This window comes from Tetrao urogallus (genome assembly GCF_951394365.1).
Source record: "Tetrao urogallus genome assembly, chromosome: 18".
In the NCBI taxonomy this organism is placed as follows: Eukaryota; Metazoa; Chordata; class Aves; order Galliformes; family Phasianidae; genus Tetrao; species Tetrao urogallus.
Window position 1 is genome coordinate 8139654 of NC_136831.1, and position 15100 is coordinate 8154753.

The 15100-nt window shown below is 43.4% G+C and overlaps 1 protein-coding gene across 1 annotated transcript in view; it reads left to right on the forward strand.

Moving 5' to 3' along the window:
- Positions 1-1833: 1833 nt before the first annotated feature.
- Positions 1834-15100, forward strand: part of COX10 (cytochrome c oxidase assembly factor heme A:farnesyltransferase COX10) — a gene marked incomplete at both ends in the record, with an annotated part of 94123 nt that continues 80856 nt past the window's right edge. The window contains 4 exons of the mRNA XM_079544483.1: positions 1834-1876; positions 2411-2538; positions 3630-3933; positions 12589-12713. Coding sequence (XP_079400609.1) covers positions 1834-1876; positions 2411-2538; positions 3630-3933; positions 12589-12713 — 600 coding nt within the window. The remainder of the gene's footprint in view (positions 1877-2410; positions 2539-3629; positions 3934-12588; positions 12714-15100) is intronic.

Below are 15100 nucleotides of genomic sequence, written 5' to 3' on the forward strand. Positions count from 1 at the left end.
GCGAGTCGCCTGGTTAAACACCCCGTGCATCACCCCGAAAACGGACTTGTAGGTGCAGTGTTTATTTTATAACCTCGTAGAAGCAGCAGTAGATTCCAAGCAATCTTAGCAACTAGCCAAAAAAAAAGTCAGAGACGCCTCGGGAATCACTGCACCGACCAGAGCTCGCCCTGGAGCACTGAGCCGAGGCAGGTTCTCCTCCTGCAGCCTTCCAGTCATCCTGCAGCACTGCTACTGGGGGATGAGACTGTGGGACAAAGTGAGCCCAGCGTGGGTGCTGGAAAGGCTGTCTGTGCTTTCTAACAATCACAGTGCCTGGTGCTTTCTGGAGCATTCAGTATTTCGTGGAGGCAGACTGCAGAATTTAAGACCCAAACTCTTGCTAACAAGACCCAAAGCTTGTGCAGAGTCTTTAGGCTGAAATACAGCTCTGGCATTTGGATACTTGTGTTCACTAAAAATCTTATTATTTTTTTTTCCCTACGATTAGCTTTAGTGGTTAAACCCAAACGGGTATGTGACATTCAGAGTTCCTTAAATCATCGTTATCATTTCATAAGGAGGTATTTCTCTGCCTTGAGGCCCACGGATAACATTCTTCTTAATTAGGAAAGTAGTGTTTTACCCCTTCTCTACAGGGGTGCAATTTATTGCCCAAGTGAAAGGCAATGAAAATCATTAAACCTTAAATCTCAGCCCTGACACAGAACCCTTGCCTACTTCAACCTTTTCCTCCGTGACCCGAACTGCCCCAAAACCAACCAGCCATCCCAGCCCTCTATGTAGCCATTGTGTGTGTTTGCTACGTGGTGCTTATTTTGTTTTTGCAGGTGTAAATTTAACTTGAGACCAAATCTCTGAAAGTTACAAAAACTTGAGATGCAAACAGGAGCTGCGAAGTGATATATGCTGAGTGATGAGAACTCAGAGTAAAACAGGATATTAATTGTAAGAAATGTGAAGTCCTAATTTCTCCCCAGCTCCCCAAATAGATTAGAAGTGGAAATAAATGCTTCCAAGTAGGATATTCTTGGTGAATTAGAGTGAGTGTTTTCATTTTATCTTCCTAATAATGATTTAAGATGACTTTTGCATGAATTTAAACACTATAAAGAAATTAAAGCCTGGGGGGAAGACAGTTCTGAGGCAGATTTCCATGTTAAAATATTGAGAACCATTTTCTTAAACATTTCAGTGACTTATTGCCCACATCCCCTGAGCTTGAACTCTTAAGAGAAAACATTTTAAAGCTGTCTGGGGGTGCGATTATGCTTCACAGCTTGAGCAGTCCGAGCTGTTCTCCTCTCCTTCTGCTCAGACTGCAGCAGAGGATGCTTCCGCGTGCCTTGCACCAGCTTTCAGCCGGTCAGACCTGCCCTGGGGGACTCAAAAAGCAAAATGAGTGTTTTCCTCTTGAGGTCAGCAAGCTGAGTCTGCTCAGCGGATCCAGCAAGGATCAGCTCTGCTGCAAGGCAAGGCAAAGCAGACTGCGCTGGGGAGCAGCAGCCCCTGAAACCTGACCTGAAACGTGACCTCCTGCAACACGCAGCTGATTTCGACTCCCCAAAACGCCTTCAGCAGCTGAATAGCAGCGTGTTTTGGATGTCCGTTTTAAACATTCGGGTGATGTTGTGAACAAGAACGCGCTCAGCAGCCCAGCTGCGATTCACCTTTATTTTTACTGCACCTCACTCTGGTTGCTCTTTTTCCACGTATGACACGATCCCCCCCCACACCGGAAGTGCCGACCCGGAAGTCATTTAGAGGTCAGAGCGGGCAACATGGCGGCGCCCAGGCGGTGAGAGGAGAGGGCGGCGGGAGCAGCGCGCGGTCATGAGTGCTGCCCGCTGCTGCAGCCCGCCCCAGGCGCTGGCAGGTACCTCGGGGAGGGCAGAGCTGGGGCCGGTGATGTGGTGGCTCCGGGGGCAGTTGGTCGATGTGTGCTCCTCGGCTGTCCCGGCTCCTGTGAGGTGTCTCAGTGCGGAGCGGCCGGGCTGATTCTGCCCTTCGGGGTCGTGTCACTGCGTAGCGTTCCTGTGTGAGCCCGTTCTCATCTCTGTGAAGTTAAACGCAGGCTGCTAACGTACAGGGCACAGGTCTCGTTGTCAGCGTCCTGCTTTGTGCCTGCTGCTTTCTTTGAACGCTGCTCGTGTTTGAGATGATTGTGGAGTGCAGGAGGAAGAAGACAAGTTTAGCAGTGCGTGTCGGGGTGGGGTGGGTAAACCTGAAAGTAAAGCCCCATGCCCTGTGCTTTTAGCTCACCTGTCGGGACTCCTCACATATGTCTCTCCTGTCCCAGTGGCCTGGTTCCCATTTCTTGTGGTGCAGTGTCCCATCGAGTGACATGCTGCAAGCTGAGTTAGAGGTAAGAGGAGAAACTGAAACCTAATGTTCTCTTCATTTCTTTCAGTAGGGATATTTGTCTGGCACTTGAAGAAAGCAGGAATCCGGCAAGTCCCATGCCAGTTTGTGCACCTGTGCCGAGCACCTAGTGACAGACTGATTACATTTCAGTACTTTAACTTTCTCAGACGAATGGTAAGTCATGGAATGTATTTATCCCATATTTCTAATTCTTTAAGTATCATAGGATCATAGAATGGGCTTGGGTCAGAAGGAACCTCGAGGATCATCAATCTCCACACCGCCTGCCACAGGCAGGGCCATCAACCTCCACATTCTGTACTAGACCAGGCTGCCCAGCTCTCCATCCAACCTGGCCTTGAACGCCTCCAAGGATACAGCATCCACAGCCTCTCTGGGCAGCTGTTCCAGCATCTTACCACTCTCATAGGAAAGAACTTCCCCCTGACATCCAACCTAAATCTTCCCTCCTTCAACTTAAAACCACTTCCCCTTGTCCTGCTGTTATCTACCCTTGTAAAGAGTTGACTTCCCTCCTGTTTGTAGGCTCCCTTTAGGTCCTGGAAGGCTGCAGTGAGCTCACCCCACAGCCTTCTCTTCTCCAGGCTGAACAAGCCCAGCTCCCTCAGCCTGTCCTCGTAGGGGAGGTGCTCCAACCCTCTGATCATCTTTGTGGCTCTCCTTTGGACCCTCTCCAACAGCTCTCTGTCTTTCCTGTACTGGGGGCCCCAAGACCTGGACACAGTACTGCAGATGGGGCCTCACGAGGGCTGAGCAGAGAAATTGAATTAATTTCTTATTTGTTAAAATTCTGTTAAGACAATCATTCATTTCTTATAAAGATGTAGAAAGTTGAGTACTTATTTTGGGGGGCTGGGGTTATAACAAACCTACGTGTACTTCTTTGCATATACCTGAATTAATCATTCATAAATCTCTGATGGTTTTAAAAATGCATTAAGAAAAATTTGCTGTTGAAAGCAGAAGGAAAAAGGGAGTTTGTTTAGAAGCAGTTCTTCGAGGTTAAGTAAATGTCATTGAGATAGTCGTGCAATGGAAAGGTGCCTTTTTTGTATGTTGTCCAACCTAAGGAACTTTTTTTTGTCCACAAAATAGGTGTGAAATTCAGGCTAACTCAGTCATGTCATCATAGGAAGTAATTATCATCAGGAATAATAATGTAGCAGTAATATCGGTGATGATAACAACGTGAAGTTGACAAAAATATCTTAATTAATCATGTTAAAATTTATCATTCTGTCCAGTATGTAACACAGTACAACAAAGACCTCAGCCAGCGAGCGAAACCGAAGTCAGATTCAGTTGTGTCTCCATTCCGTGAGAGTCAACTGGATCAAGAAAGAAAGGTCATCCACCAGATTACGCCAGTTTCACCTGTTCATCAACCTTTGTCTGAGTTGAGAGAAATTAAGGCAGCTGCAGAAGTTGGAGACCCAGCCACGCCACTAACAGCAGAATCCAAAGAAGAAAGGCAATGGAGAGAAATGAAGCTACGGCTGGATGATCTGCCAGGAATTCTGGCACGTTTGTCCAAAATTAAGCTAACAGGTACTACTGGTTATTTTTCACTTCTGTCCATCCTCTTCGGTATTTGGAGTTCTCTACCATGTTAATGGTACTGTGTATGTTTTTCTGTGGTAATTTCCACTTGGATGACACAAAGTACCTGAATCCCATCAAATGTGTGCAGGGAAAAATAATTTAGAGCAAGTATTTCTTTGCCCGTTCAATTTATTTACATTGAGGAGGAGCTTGCATTATATCATCAGCTAGCTTTTTGGGATCATAGGTGAATGTTGATTTAAAAAAAGAAAATAAGGTAATACTGGATTAGGAAGCGATTTTATAAGCACTGCATTAAGATAAGGCTTCTGGAACAGGCTGCCCAGGAAGGTGGTGGAGTCTCCTGCTCTGGAGATGTTCAAGACCTGCCTGGATGCCGACCTGTGCGACCTGCTGTAGGGAACCTGCTTTGGCAGGGGGTTGGACTCGATGATCTCTGGAGGTCCCTTCCAACCCCTACAGTTCTGTGATTCTGTGATTCTTTTCTTAAGTTTACCATCCTTCTGTTCTTTTTACTTACCTTCAGTTTTAGTACAGCTAAATATTTATGGCATCATGTCATATTAACAGTACGAAGAAAAGACAATTTGAATAATTTTATAGTTTATAAAGGAAAACATTTGGGTGTGATCAAGTATGTTTTCTGAAATAATGCAGAACTTACCTGTGTAGTCCATAATGGAATTGTACCTTCAAAGCAGCAGTTTTAGCAATTGCCTTGTAGCCTAGCTACGTCTATTTATTCCAATAGCAATGCACAATAGCTGTAAATGATTTCTTTGCAAAGTGCCAGTGTTATATGTAGGGGAAGGTAATGATCTGACCAAAGCCTTACATTCTGTCTCTATCAGGGCCAAGAACAGAAATATTCTTAAGTCCCTACTGTGGTGCTGTTTCCAGAGAATGAAATAGATTCTTGATAATAAAGCTGTCATTCTTTGCCTTAACGGTTTGTTGTAACAAAAATCCTGAATTCAGTTTACTTTCTGAACGTTTTTGTTCTGCTGTGTTTTCACTCTTTGTTTCCCATGGTGAAATTGTACTGATCACACACAGTGTACAATGGCTATTTAAATTTTCCTCTGCTGAGGAAGCCTTCTAGTTCTCAGTGTTGGTGAGACATCTCACCTTTTGGACTTCACTAAACTTTATTAATAGCCTTGGTGATTTCAGATTTAGGCATACAAAACTCCTACTGACACATTCATCAGTTCTCAGGATTATCGTACTTCAGGTTTTGCAACAGCTTGGTGATGTGCAGTCAAAATTATTGCCTCTTCTTTCTGCATGTCTAAGTGGAAATCCTAAGCTTGAAGCAGTGATTGAGCACCTGGGGGGAAGGCAGGGCCAACCCAAAGGAGCTCAGGTGTGTGCAATGCAGCTGAGTGACTGGAAGGGGTGGAACCAGGATGCAGCCCTTCCCAGACCTCATTTAATGGTTAACAATGCAGGCAAGGGGGTCTTGTTGGAGATCTCTCTGTACCCGAGGCCTTCCAAGGGTAAGCAGCTTCTTTCTTTTATTTCTGTGCCCACAGCTGCTGCATTTGAGCAAGTCCCCACTTGCTGCAGCCTAGGGCCTTGCTGTTTTGCTGTCATTGCTGTACTTTCCATCGTGTTACAGTGTGATACTGGTCTGTCTTCTCCCTACTGTGCTGTTAAATTTTTAGCAGTGTTTTGTTTTTGTAGTGCTTACCACAGATAATACATAAGTGCTTCATGAACAATTAGCTCTTGGCATCTTGTCAACGTGGTGATTTTGTTCAAGTGACTGTTTTATGTGAGCTTGAAGCCTGTGCTAGTTATTGAAGTAGGATTAAATTTAATATAAAAAAAATTGATCCTCAATAATCCAGAATAAAAAGGTAGAATTCTGTGATAGAGCATTCGATTTATATGGGGGCTGAGGAGGAGATGAAAAATCAGCTCTTGTTTTAAATGCTTAAAACATACATTCTTAAACTTGCTGCTATTCCTTAGGGGGAAGCTCTTTGTCACAAGGGTGCTTCTCAGAGCTGGAGTTTCAACAACTGCCCTTAGGTGAAAGAATATCTTTTTTCTGGACTCTCTTTTTGTAACCTCACTGTTGCTATCAAACTTCAGTACAGATTCTAGTAGTTCTTGTTTAAATGCTGAAGACAACGTTGCAGGAAACAGAATGCTGTTCTGTTTTAAAGTGTGGTGTTACTGGAAAGCTGGGGAAGCTGAAGGTTACAGAATTTCATTTGGTGAAAATCTGTTGTCTTCAGATGCGTGAGGAGCTGAGGGGATGAGCTTTGCAGCTGTGAAGAAGGTATAAAGATACAAGAAAAAGTTAATCTCTCTTTATGCTGTGATCTTTGTGTATTTGCAGGGAGACTTCATAGAAATTGGGGAGCATGAAATGAATTTGGATGAAGAGGGGTTTGTAGGAGAAGAGTTCTGTTGGTCCTTTGGGTTGTAAGATAGCGTAGGAGGCAAGAAGGAACAATATTGGGTGTAACGTGTGAAGCTAGAAATGGTTTTCGTTCTTTATCTGAGTTGTGTTATCATGTGGGCAGATCCATGTTCCGTGCAGAGTCTGGTGGCAGCGGTCTTTGGTTTATTTATTCCTTTTATTAAAGAAGAAAATAGATCCTCTGAGGTCACTTTTATTTTTGCAAATGGCACACAACCCAGTTCCCTTCACCGTGGAGCTCTGATAGATCTCATATCCCGTGTGTTGTTTTTGGCGGGCTCTTTATTTATACTCTTTAGAGTATGAAATAACAAAAAAGCAAACTGTGCATCATGCTGAAATGGGATTTCCTTGTGCCCCCATCTTTTCCCGCTGCTGAAGTAAAGAGCGTGTTTGTTTGTGTTCTGAACTGTAATTCACCTTTGAAAGGAAATGAGCTTAGTTATTACCATATCCTCCTGCCTCATGTAAACTATAGTTCATAGGACTCTGCCATTAGGAACTGTCTTCCCAACAGAGGAAGATTTTTTTGTTTGTATTCCTTTGCCGTAAGAAATGATTAGGGGACTTTTAATTACTTGTTGTGTAATCTGCCTTCTTGGGTTTGGTTTCCATCCTCTCCCATCCCTGCATTCTCTGCTGGCTGAACAGCTGTCTCTTACCATCCTGGCACTTGAGAAGTGAATGCATCTGCCTGATAAGTGTTCAGAATTATAAATGTAATTGTTTTCAGCTTTATCACAAAGTTCACGCGGAGCTGAGAAAAGTAGAAAGAAATGTGGCACTGCAGTAATTCTCATCATTCATAATGTGAACACGTTAAGAATTTCAGGCTCTCTCATCCCCTTAAACTTCGTGTAGTGTTTTCCCCTGTGGTTGCAGATGAAAGCTGAAGTGAGCTGTGTAGGGAAGCTAAACTTCAATTTTGAATGTGGGCGAAGTGTGATGAAGGCACAGAGCATGGAGTGCCCTCCTTAGTGAGCTGTGCCTTGTGAACCTCGTCGTTGCTCCTGCACTAAGGGCTGCCTTGCACTTTGCTCTCCTGGTGATGATGAGTGGTTGGCATTACAGCATGTTGTGTAGTGCAGCTCTGAGGAGAGGGTGTGTATCATCAGTCAGTTGTAAACGAAATTGCTGGTTTCTGAACAGCTGTGGTGTTTTTATCTACACTGCAAGCTCATTGTGGGGCTGTGTCTTTAGCTTCTCTTGGGCTGTGCTTGGGATTGTCGAGTCCTGGCTCTTGCTTCTCCTGTGGCTACTGTGATACCAACCTGCAGTTCTTGGTAAATACATGCTAATACTCCTATGTTTCTGTTGTTTAATTACCTTTATCCCGTATTTTAATATACAGTGAACATTTCACCTCCTAAAACACATACATTTGCATCTAGTGGCTGTTATACACATTTATGGATTAACGGCTTGCTTTTTACCCAGAGTCCTTCCTCCTAAAGTTTTCAGATTTTATAGTATCGCATTGCAAAGCTCTTCTATTTCCTAACTGTTCAAAGCCATTTTAGAAACTTGGTAGTTTTTTTCCCCAAAATACACGTTAACAGTTAATCCGTTAACATATGATGAACACTTCTATTCTTGATTACAGAAGCCTTGTTTCATATCTCACTGACTGGCTTCTGGGCTGGGTTGCTTGCTTTGGTTCTGTGTACCCAGCATCCGTGAGTACAGAGGCCTCCGAATGACTTCAGGAGGCCACTTAAGCTAGTATTTCCCAGGGCAGGACCAACTTCAGGTGTATCGTTCCTGACTTCATGTTGTTCTGTTCTAAAAACCACCCAGGGGTGGATAATAACCAGCTTTGTCCCTGTCCTTTCTGCTGAAAAGCTTCTTGGCGGATCTAACAGAAGCCCTCTTTTGCTTCCATTTAAGTACGTTACTATTTCTGCAAACACCAAGGAATCTAGAGACTCTGTAAAGTTTGTTTTGCTGCATTGCTCTGACTGAGGATGTGAGATGTTTGGTTGTCTCAGAGAGTTCAACCCACGATCCTATTCATGTTACACAAGAACGATGATCTGTACCTCAGGAGAGAGTTCAAAAAGGCAAGCCTTGGGGTGCTCATACCTTGGTAATTCTGGAGTCATTTGTCATCTTTTAATAGAGTCGTTCCAGGGTTTACCTCAGATCAGAATGGAACCTGTTGTGCTTTGTCCTTGCCTGGGTGCTGTGTGTGCTATGGGCTGACTCCAGGGCTGGTGGAATCAGTGCTCTGAGGAAGCCCACGGATTTGTTTGGTGTTTGTTTTTAAGGCAGAGATTTATGGGTTGTTCTGCTGCTATCTAATCATTGGTAGCTCCTTCCTCAGGAAGGAAGATCTGGATGTTCCCAAATCAGGGGCCAGAATTCCTTGCGAAAAGAGAGTTGGAAGAATCTGTGCTCTTGTTCTCAATCCTTTTTTACATCTGTTTTTAAGAGAACAATCCTATTTTATTTACTAGGAAACAACCAGAGCTTATTAGATGCATTGCTTATGCATGAATCTGTCTGTATAGTAGTAGTGATCCTCCGGCACAGACACACTGAAGTGGAAATGAGGAATGGGGATGTGTGCTCCTGCCTGGCGCTGTGCTCATTGACACCCTGCTTCATCCCTGCATCCGTCACCTATCTGCAAAATGAAGATGATGGTTATCCAGCTTTGCATAATGATTCTGAGCGTTGCTGAGCTGCCAAGTGCTGGAGCACTGATGACTAAATAAGGTGTCTGTGTGTGCATGGGCTGAAAGTCTGCTTGCAGCTGCTCTAGCAAAAAAAAAAAATCAAAAAAAATCATCCATTTGCTTTAGTAGAGTTCCAGAATGTTTCTGCTTCAACTGAGAGCAAAATTCTTTAAATTGTGGCTTTAATACAGCCAGAAACATTGAGAAAGATTTATCGGTGTTCCTTGTATTGATTGTTAGAAGTCTATTTTTGGTCCTAAATGTATCTTACAGTCCTGCCACAGTAGTTCTCATTCTCTGGTTATTAAAGCAGTAACTATTATCCTATCAAAGAAACAAAGCTTGATAGTGATATTTTACTGGCAGTTACTACCAAGAAAACTAAAGAAAGTAAAATAAACTATTATTGCAGTTTTTCCATGCATTTTAAAGTTGCTCAACAGTGAGAGCTGATTGCTGTTTGCCTTGTGGTATTGCACCTGAATTTTATACGAGGTGATTTGTTTCAAATGAGTGTCCCAAATTTGTTTGCCTCAAGAGTTGGGCTGTCTGTAGTGGGGTTATGGTCTGCAGCAAAACATAGATGGCCCTCCTTCTGCCTTTAGCTTCCATGAAAGCAGTGTGTGACACTTGAGGAATTCCACCAGCTCTTGGAGAGGTGTTCCCTTACAGGTAGTGTCCCTTATCGGAGTACCTAAACTCTTGTGATAGAACAAGGGAATTGTGTCTCAAAATAGAAATCCTTTTGCTTTTGTTCTTCCATGTATGCTGGTGTGTCATCAGTGCAGGGACAGAAGGGAAATCTAAAGCTGACTTGGTTTGCTTTGGTTTTCTTACCCATTTATTTTGGCTTGGCTACTTTTTAATAGGAGGTAAACAAAATACAGTGCAGTGATTTGCATGCTATAAATACAGAGTTATAAAGGCAGATTACACTACGATGAAACTGAAAAGGAATGCAAGGAATACAGTGCACTGTAGACCTTTTGAATGTGTTATTGCTGGAAACATCATTATTCACTTTTTTTTTTTTTTTTGCACCAGTGCATTAGCATTTTTGTTTTCATTTAAATTGAAGTTGTAGACAAACGTGCCTTGTTAATTGCTGGTGAAGATGTTTAAAAGATGTAAAGTTAGGTTTAGGTTGAGATCATAAGTTTAAATCCTGGCTTCTTTTTGAAGATAATGCCAGCTCTCATCAACAAATCTTGAAAGGATCGATTTCAGCTATTCTATAATAAGGTGAAGTTAATTTGGTCCCTAAAGCACTAAACTAACAGAGATTAAAAAACAAACAGTCAATGACCTCATTCCCTTGATGTGATCTCAGTTAAATATACTTTTCCTCCACCAAGAAAGTAGAAGAGTAAATTATTGCTTCTACAGTAAAGGAAAATAAACTTCTCCATGCAAAGGGACGTTTTCTTATTTGCTCTCAATGTGTTGCATTCGAACTGCAGGGCGATGAGACAAGCAGCAAGTCTTGTGTGCAGAGCACAGCCCTGGCCAGCCAAAGTACCTGTGTGTGAAGATGTGCTGCAGCCTCTTTGTAACAGGATCCCAATAAGTTGCTCTGAAATGACGGGCTGAAATTAATCTGGAGAAATCAATTGGGACCTTAATTAGCGCTGTAGCTGTGCTGTGTGAGGATCTCTGTGAGGTCAGTGTATGGAAATGTTACGCTGACTGTTTGCCAATCTGCTCCACCTTTCCTCTTCAGTAAATGAGTTGGTGTTTTCCCATAATAAATTGGTGTAAAGTGCTCTGTAAGATAAGTTTTAATTAAATTCTTGTCTAGAAGTGGAAGGGTGATTTATTATGCCAAAAGATGAATGCAATCACTCTTAGCAATACAAATGCCACTGTTTACTCTTCTCTTTTGGGTGTATTTTTTTAAAATTGGTTGTAAACCAATGAGTTTAATATTTTCTTGTATTCTCTGCTATGAAGGATGGGAGTTTAGAAGCTGTGGAAGCAGGATGCTGTGCCTCTGACTCCTGAAGAATTGGGGTGCAGCACTCAGAAACAACAGTCCTGTATGTCTGTTAGTCTGCCTGGGGATTACAGGCTCTTCTGTGATTTCACAGCTGCTCAGAGGGATGAGGCTTCATCACAGGTTCGTGGTGGCTTAGGAGCAGCTGAAAAGAGCAGAGGGGGGAGCCAGGTGCTGGTGTGGGGAGGCGAAGCCATGGGCTTTGCTTCTTGTAAGCCTTGCACTTGCAGACAGCTTGTGTAACAGCCATCCTGTGAGTCTGTCACGAGGCTAAGTTGTGTTTATACCAATATTAGATACATTATTATCATAATATTCGACTGCTGATGGATTTTAATAGTTGGAGGAAAGTTTTGATGAGCAGCAAGTCATCTTCAGTGTCGCTTTATGATTAAATCCTAATATTCTTATGTAGGCACAGTTCTGGGAAGCAGTGCTTTGCATGTACATCCCTGCTGACAGATCCCTGCCGTGTCATTTACGTTTTCATCTCAAGTAACACTACTCAGCAGTAATCCCAGCATTTTCAGTCAGCAAAGGTTATTTATTTGTCACTTAACTATGGATAAATAGGAGGCTTTGTAAGAACTGGGAAGATGAGAACGTTTGGATTCCTTAATGCATACCTTTCATTTGAGGACTGGAACATAGTTACACGCAAAATGTTTTTTAACTGCTTTGTTTAATAACTGCATTAATTTTTGATTGTAAGTTTTGAGGTCATAAGCAAGGAATTTTCAGTAAGTGCTGGCTTTTATAGTACAAGAAGTTTTTCATTTTGTAGCATTTCTTGCCAAATGCAGGTTTTGTATGACCTATTATTTAGGTGATTGCAGTATTAGGACTGAAACCTGGGTAACTTTAAAGATGTGATTTGCAGTTATGCTGAAGTTATAATTTTGGATGACAAAACTGATCTGGATTTCTGTTAATCCACTGGAATTTGGACTTCTTTAAGTGTTGCTAACTGTGTGGTGATGTGGTTGTACCTTGTGCCTGAGGTGGGCATGTCCCATGGAAACAGCAGAGCAAATGCTCCTGCAGCGAGGTTACTGAGTGCACCAGGTGTTGTTTACATATCCCTGTACACTTTTTGGTTTTGTGCTCTGCTTAAGACACTTCTATAATTTGATATAAAATGCATCTCAGCTTGCAGTTTTCCTTACTGTTAGATTTTGCAATGGTACGTGGGCTACTGGGAAGAAACATACCTCGTGTGTTATATGAGGCAATGCAATCCTATATCAATCCATACAACAAAAAGAACAGTGGTTTTATTCTCACTTCTAATTATATGCTGATGGGTCTGGGTTTCTCATGTCATTGCTGACTGTTCTCCCTCCCATCTTTGCCTTAGCTAAGCAGCATTGGTGTTCACAGTGCTTTGTTCTTGGAGCTACTTCGATCCAAAAACAAGCAAAAAGTGAATCTGCGCTGGGATTCTTTCAGGACATAAACACCTTAACAGTAGTGGTGTGCATAAAGGAGATGGTTTCTTGTTGGTGCCCTGAACCATGCTCTTGCTTGTGTTGCAGCTCTGGTGGTAAGCACGACGTCTGCTGGCTTCGCCATGGCCCCTGTCCCGTTTGACCTGCCTTGTTTCCTGCTCGCCTCTTTGGGAACTGGCCTGGCTTCCTGCGCTGCCAACTCCATCAATCAGGTCAGTGCCTCGGCCCCTCTGTGAGCTGCTGTGTCCCAGCTTTGGGAGTGCTGCCTGGTGGGAGTGAATGGCAGGGTGTGCTGTGCCTTCAGCTGCAGCCCCAGCCCTGGGCTGTTAAAACTGACACCGCGAAAGGGCGACGTGTCTGTGAATTCAAGTGGAGTTGCTAGGCACGGTGTGTTTATTCAGAATTGAGTTGATGAGGTTTTAAGCCTCCCAATAACAATGTTTATCTTGATAATACCGTGCATGGATCACTGCAAATGACACAGGAAGAATGGTGTAATTGGAGTATCGGAATAGCCAGCAGGGCTCCAGACTGATGGGCTTGGATGCTGCATTGCATGACCTTGTGGGATCTGTCTGAAGGAAGGCTCGGAGCTGCTTGTTCATTGAGTGAGATGTTGGTGGGGTTTGTGCCTGTGTTCAGAAAATCGAATTATAGCTTGGAATCTGGGTGTCTCCTGTGCATCTCTAAAACACATTGAAAGTCTCAGCCTTGCGTAGCTGTGTTATGCTGCAGGTGTTGTAGCTGTCACTGCTTGGCTTCCTTTCATGTGTGGCATCTCTCAGCTCTTCTGCAGCCCAGCTGGGAAGCAGAGTTGCTGTTACGCTCCTCCGAAGCCCCAGAGGAAAGCTGAACTAGTGAACTAGTGCAGAGTGGAGTTACATTTCTTTTGCAGGCTATATTTGTCAGTGACACCTTTGCTAGCGCTTTGTGGGTTCTGCAGTCACGTGGGGGCTTGAGTGCTGGACTCCTGTGGTGGAGCAGAGTGTGGAGCCTTTGCTATGAGCTGCCTTCTGCAGACGCCCCTCATGGGTTAGCCTCATTGATGCTTAAACCTCATAACACTTCAGGTGAAGGCACCTGCGTGCTCTTTAGGGTTGCTCTTGTAATACACCTCTTGTTCTGACTCAGATAAGCGCAGGTGGTGCTGCTTGTCAGAGTTTAGAATTAGGGAGGGCCACCAGCCTTGTGTCTGTTCGTTCTGCAAAATAGGAGAGGTGCTGCATTTTTGTACTGCCCTGGAAATATTTAGATGAAAACACCTATGTACCCTTTAAAAATGATTTTAAGACTGTTGCACTGTGCGTTATGAAGGATACATTCGTGCATGTTTCATACAGGGTGGTCTGGACAGAAAAGCTGTTATATGGTGAAGTGCTTTGGTATAATTTCAGAGATACCTTTTCTCCCTTTCTGCAGGTTTTTTAATGTTTAAAGATTTGTTTTGGGCCTGTCAATCTTTTGAAATATTTACTGTCATATTCACTATCATATTTACATTCCCTTTTGACCTGGATACTGCTGGACTCAAAAAGGAATCATCCTTTTAGAATAGAAACATCTATTGTTCAGACGCTCTTGTGTAATGTGTCATTCTTGAGATTCAGATGCATCTTCCTACAGACAATATTCATGCACAGAAAATTGGTGTTCTTTCTCTTTGGCTTCCATATATTGCCTGATGTTGTTTCGCCTTTTTAACCTCTTGCTTTTCAAACTCTTGACATTATTTGTATCAGGAAGCCCGCTCTGTAATATGGAGTTTGGGATGGGAAAGGAAAGGCAAGGCGGAAGTGTGATAGTTTTGTGGCTGGGTCCATAATTTGCTACTTACTCAGTGCCATCTCATTGTGAGGTCAACTGTGTGCTCTATGCAGGGAGGCTTATTGCAGCCTCTCGAAGTGTAAAACTTTTGCACAATTGGGGCTGAGTGTTTTAAATTTGCACCCTTGCCTTTTTTAGTCTCTTACTTGGCTCTTTAGGCAGGCCTTGAAGGCAGCTACTCTTACTAAGGAAAACAAAGCAGAGTTGGTAACAAAGCAAAAGAAAGCAGCTGTGGTTTATGACCTTGTCTATCAATAGATCCTTTCAGTCGATGATTTTCCCTTTCCTGACGTTGCTATTGGTGCTGTTTGTGTCTGAATGGGCCGGGAATTTAATTTTCAGTAAATACTGTAAGCTGGGTATGTGTCTTGACCTCTGGGAAGGAGCATGTTTGACTTGGAACTTCCTTTTATTGCTACTTTGCTCTGTCCATTGCTCCCAGCTCACATCCCCTTCCCTGGCAGCTCATGACTCATGTTTCCCTCGCCGCTCCTCGCTGTCCCTCAAGGACCTCTTTATATGATAACCGTCTTTCCGCTTCCCTCACTGCTATAAATCTGTGCATCTTTAAGGGCAACTCGTCTTTCCCACCCCTCATTTCCCTGATAAATCTGCATTCACAATTTACAGTCCCCAAATATGCCGTGGGAAGGCAGCGTGTTGATTATGTCAGATTCCTGCCCGTGATTTAGGACAGGATGTGAAGAACTTGATCCTGTGGAAATGCAATAGAGATTCCATCGTACTCGTGGATGCGCAGTTCCAAACTTATGAA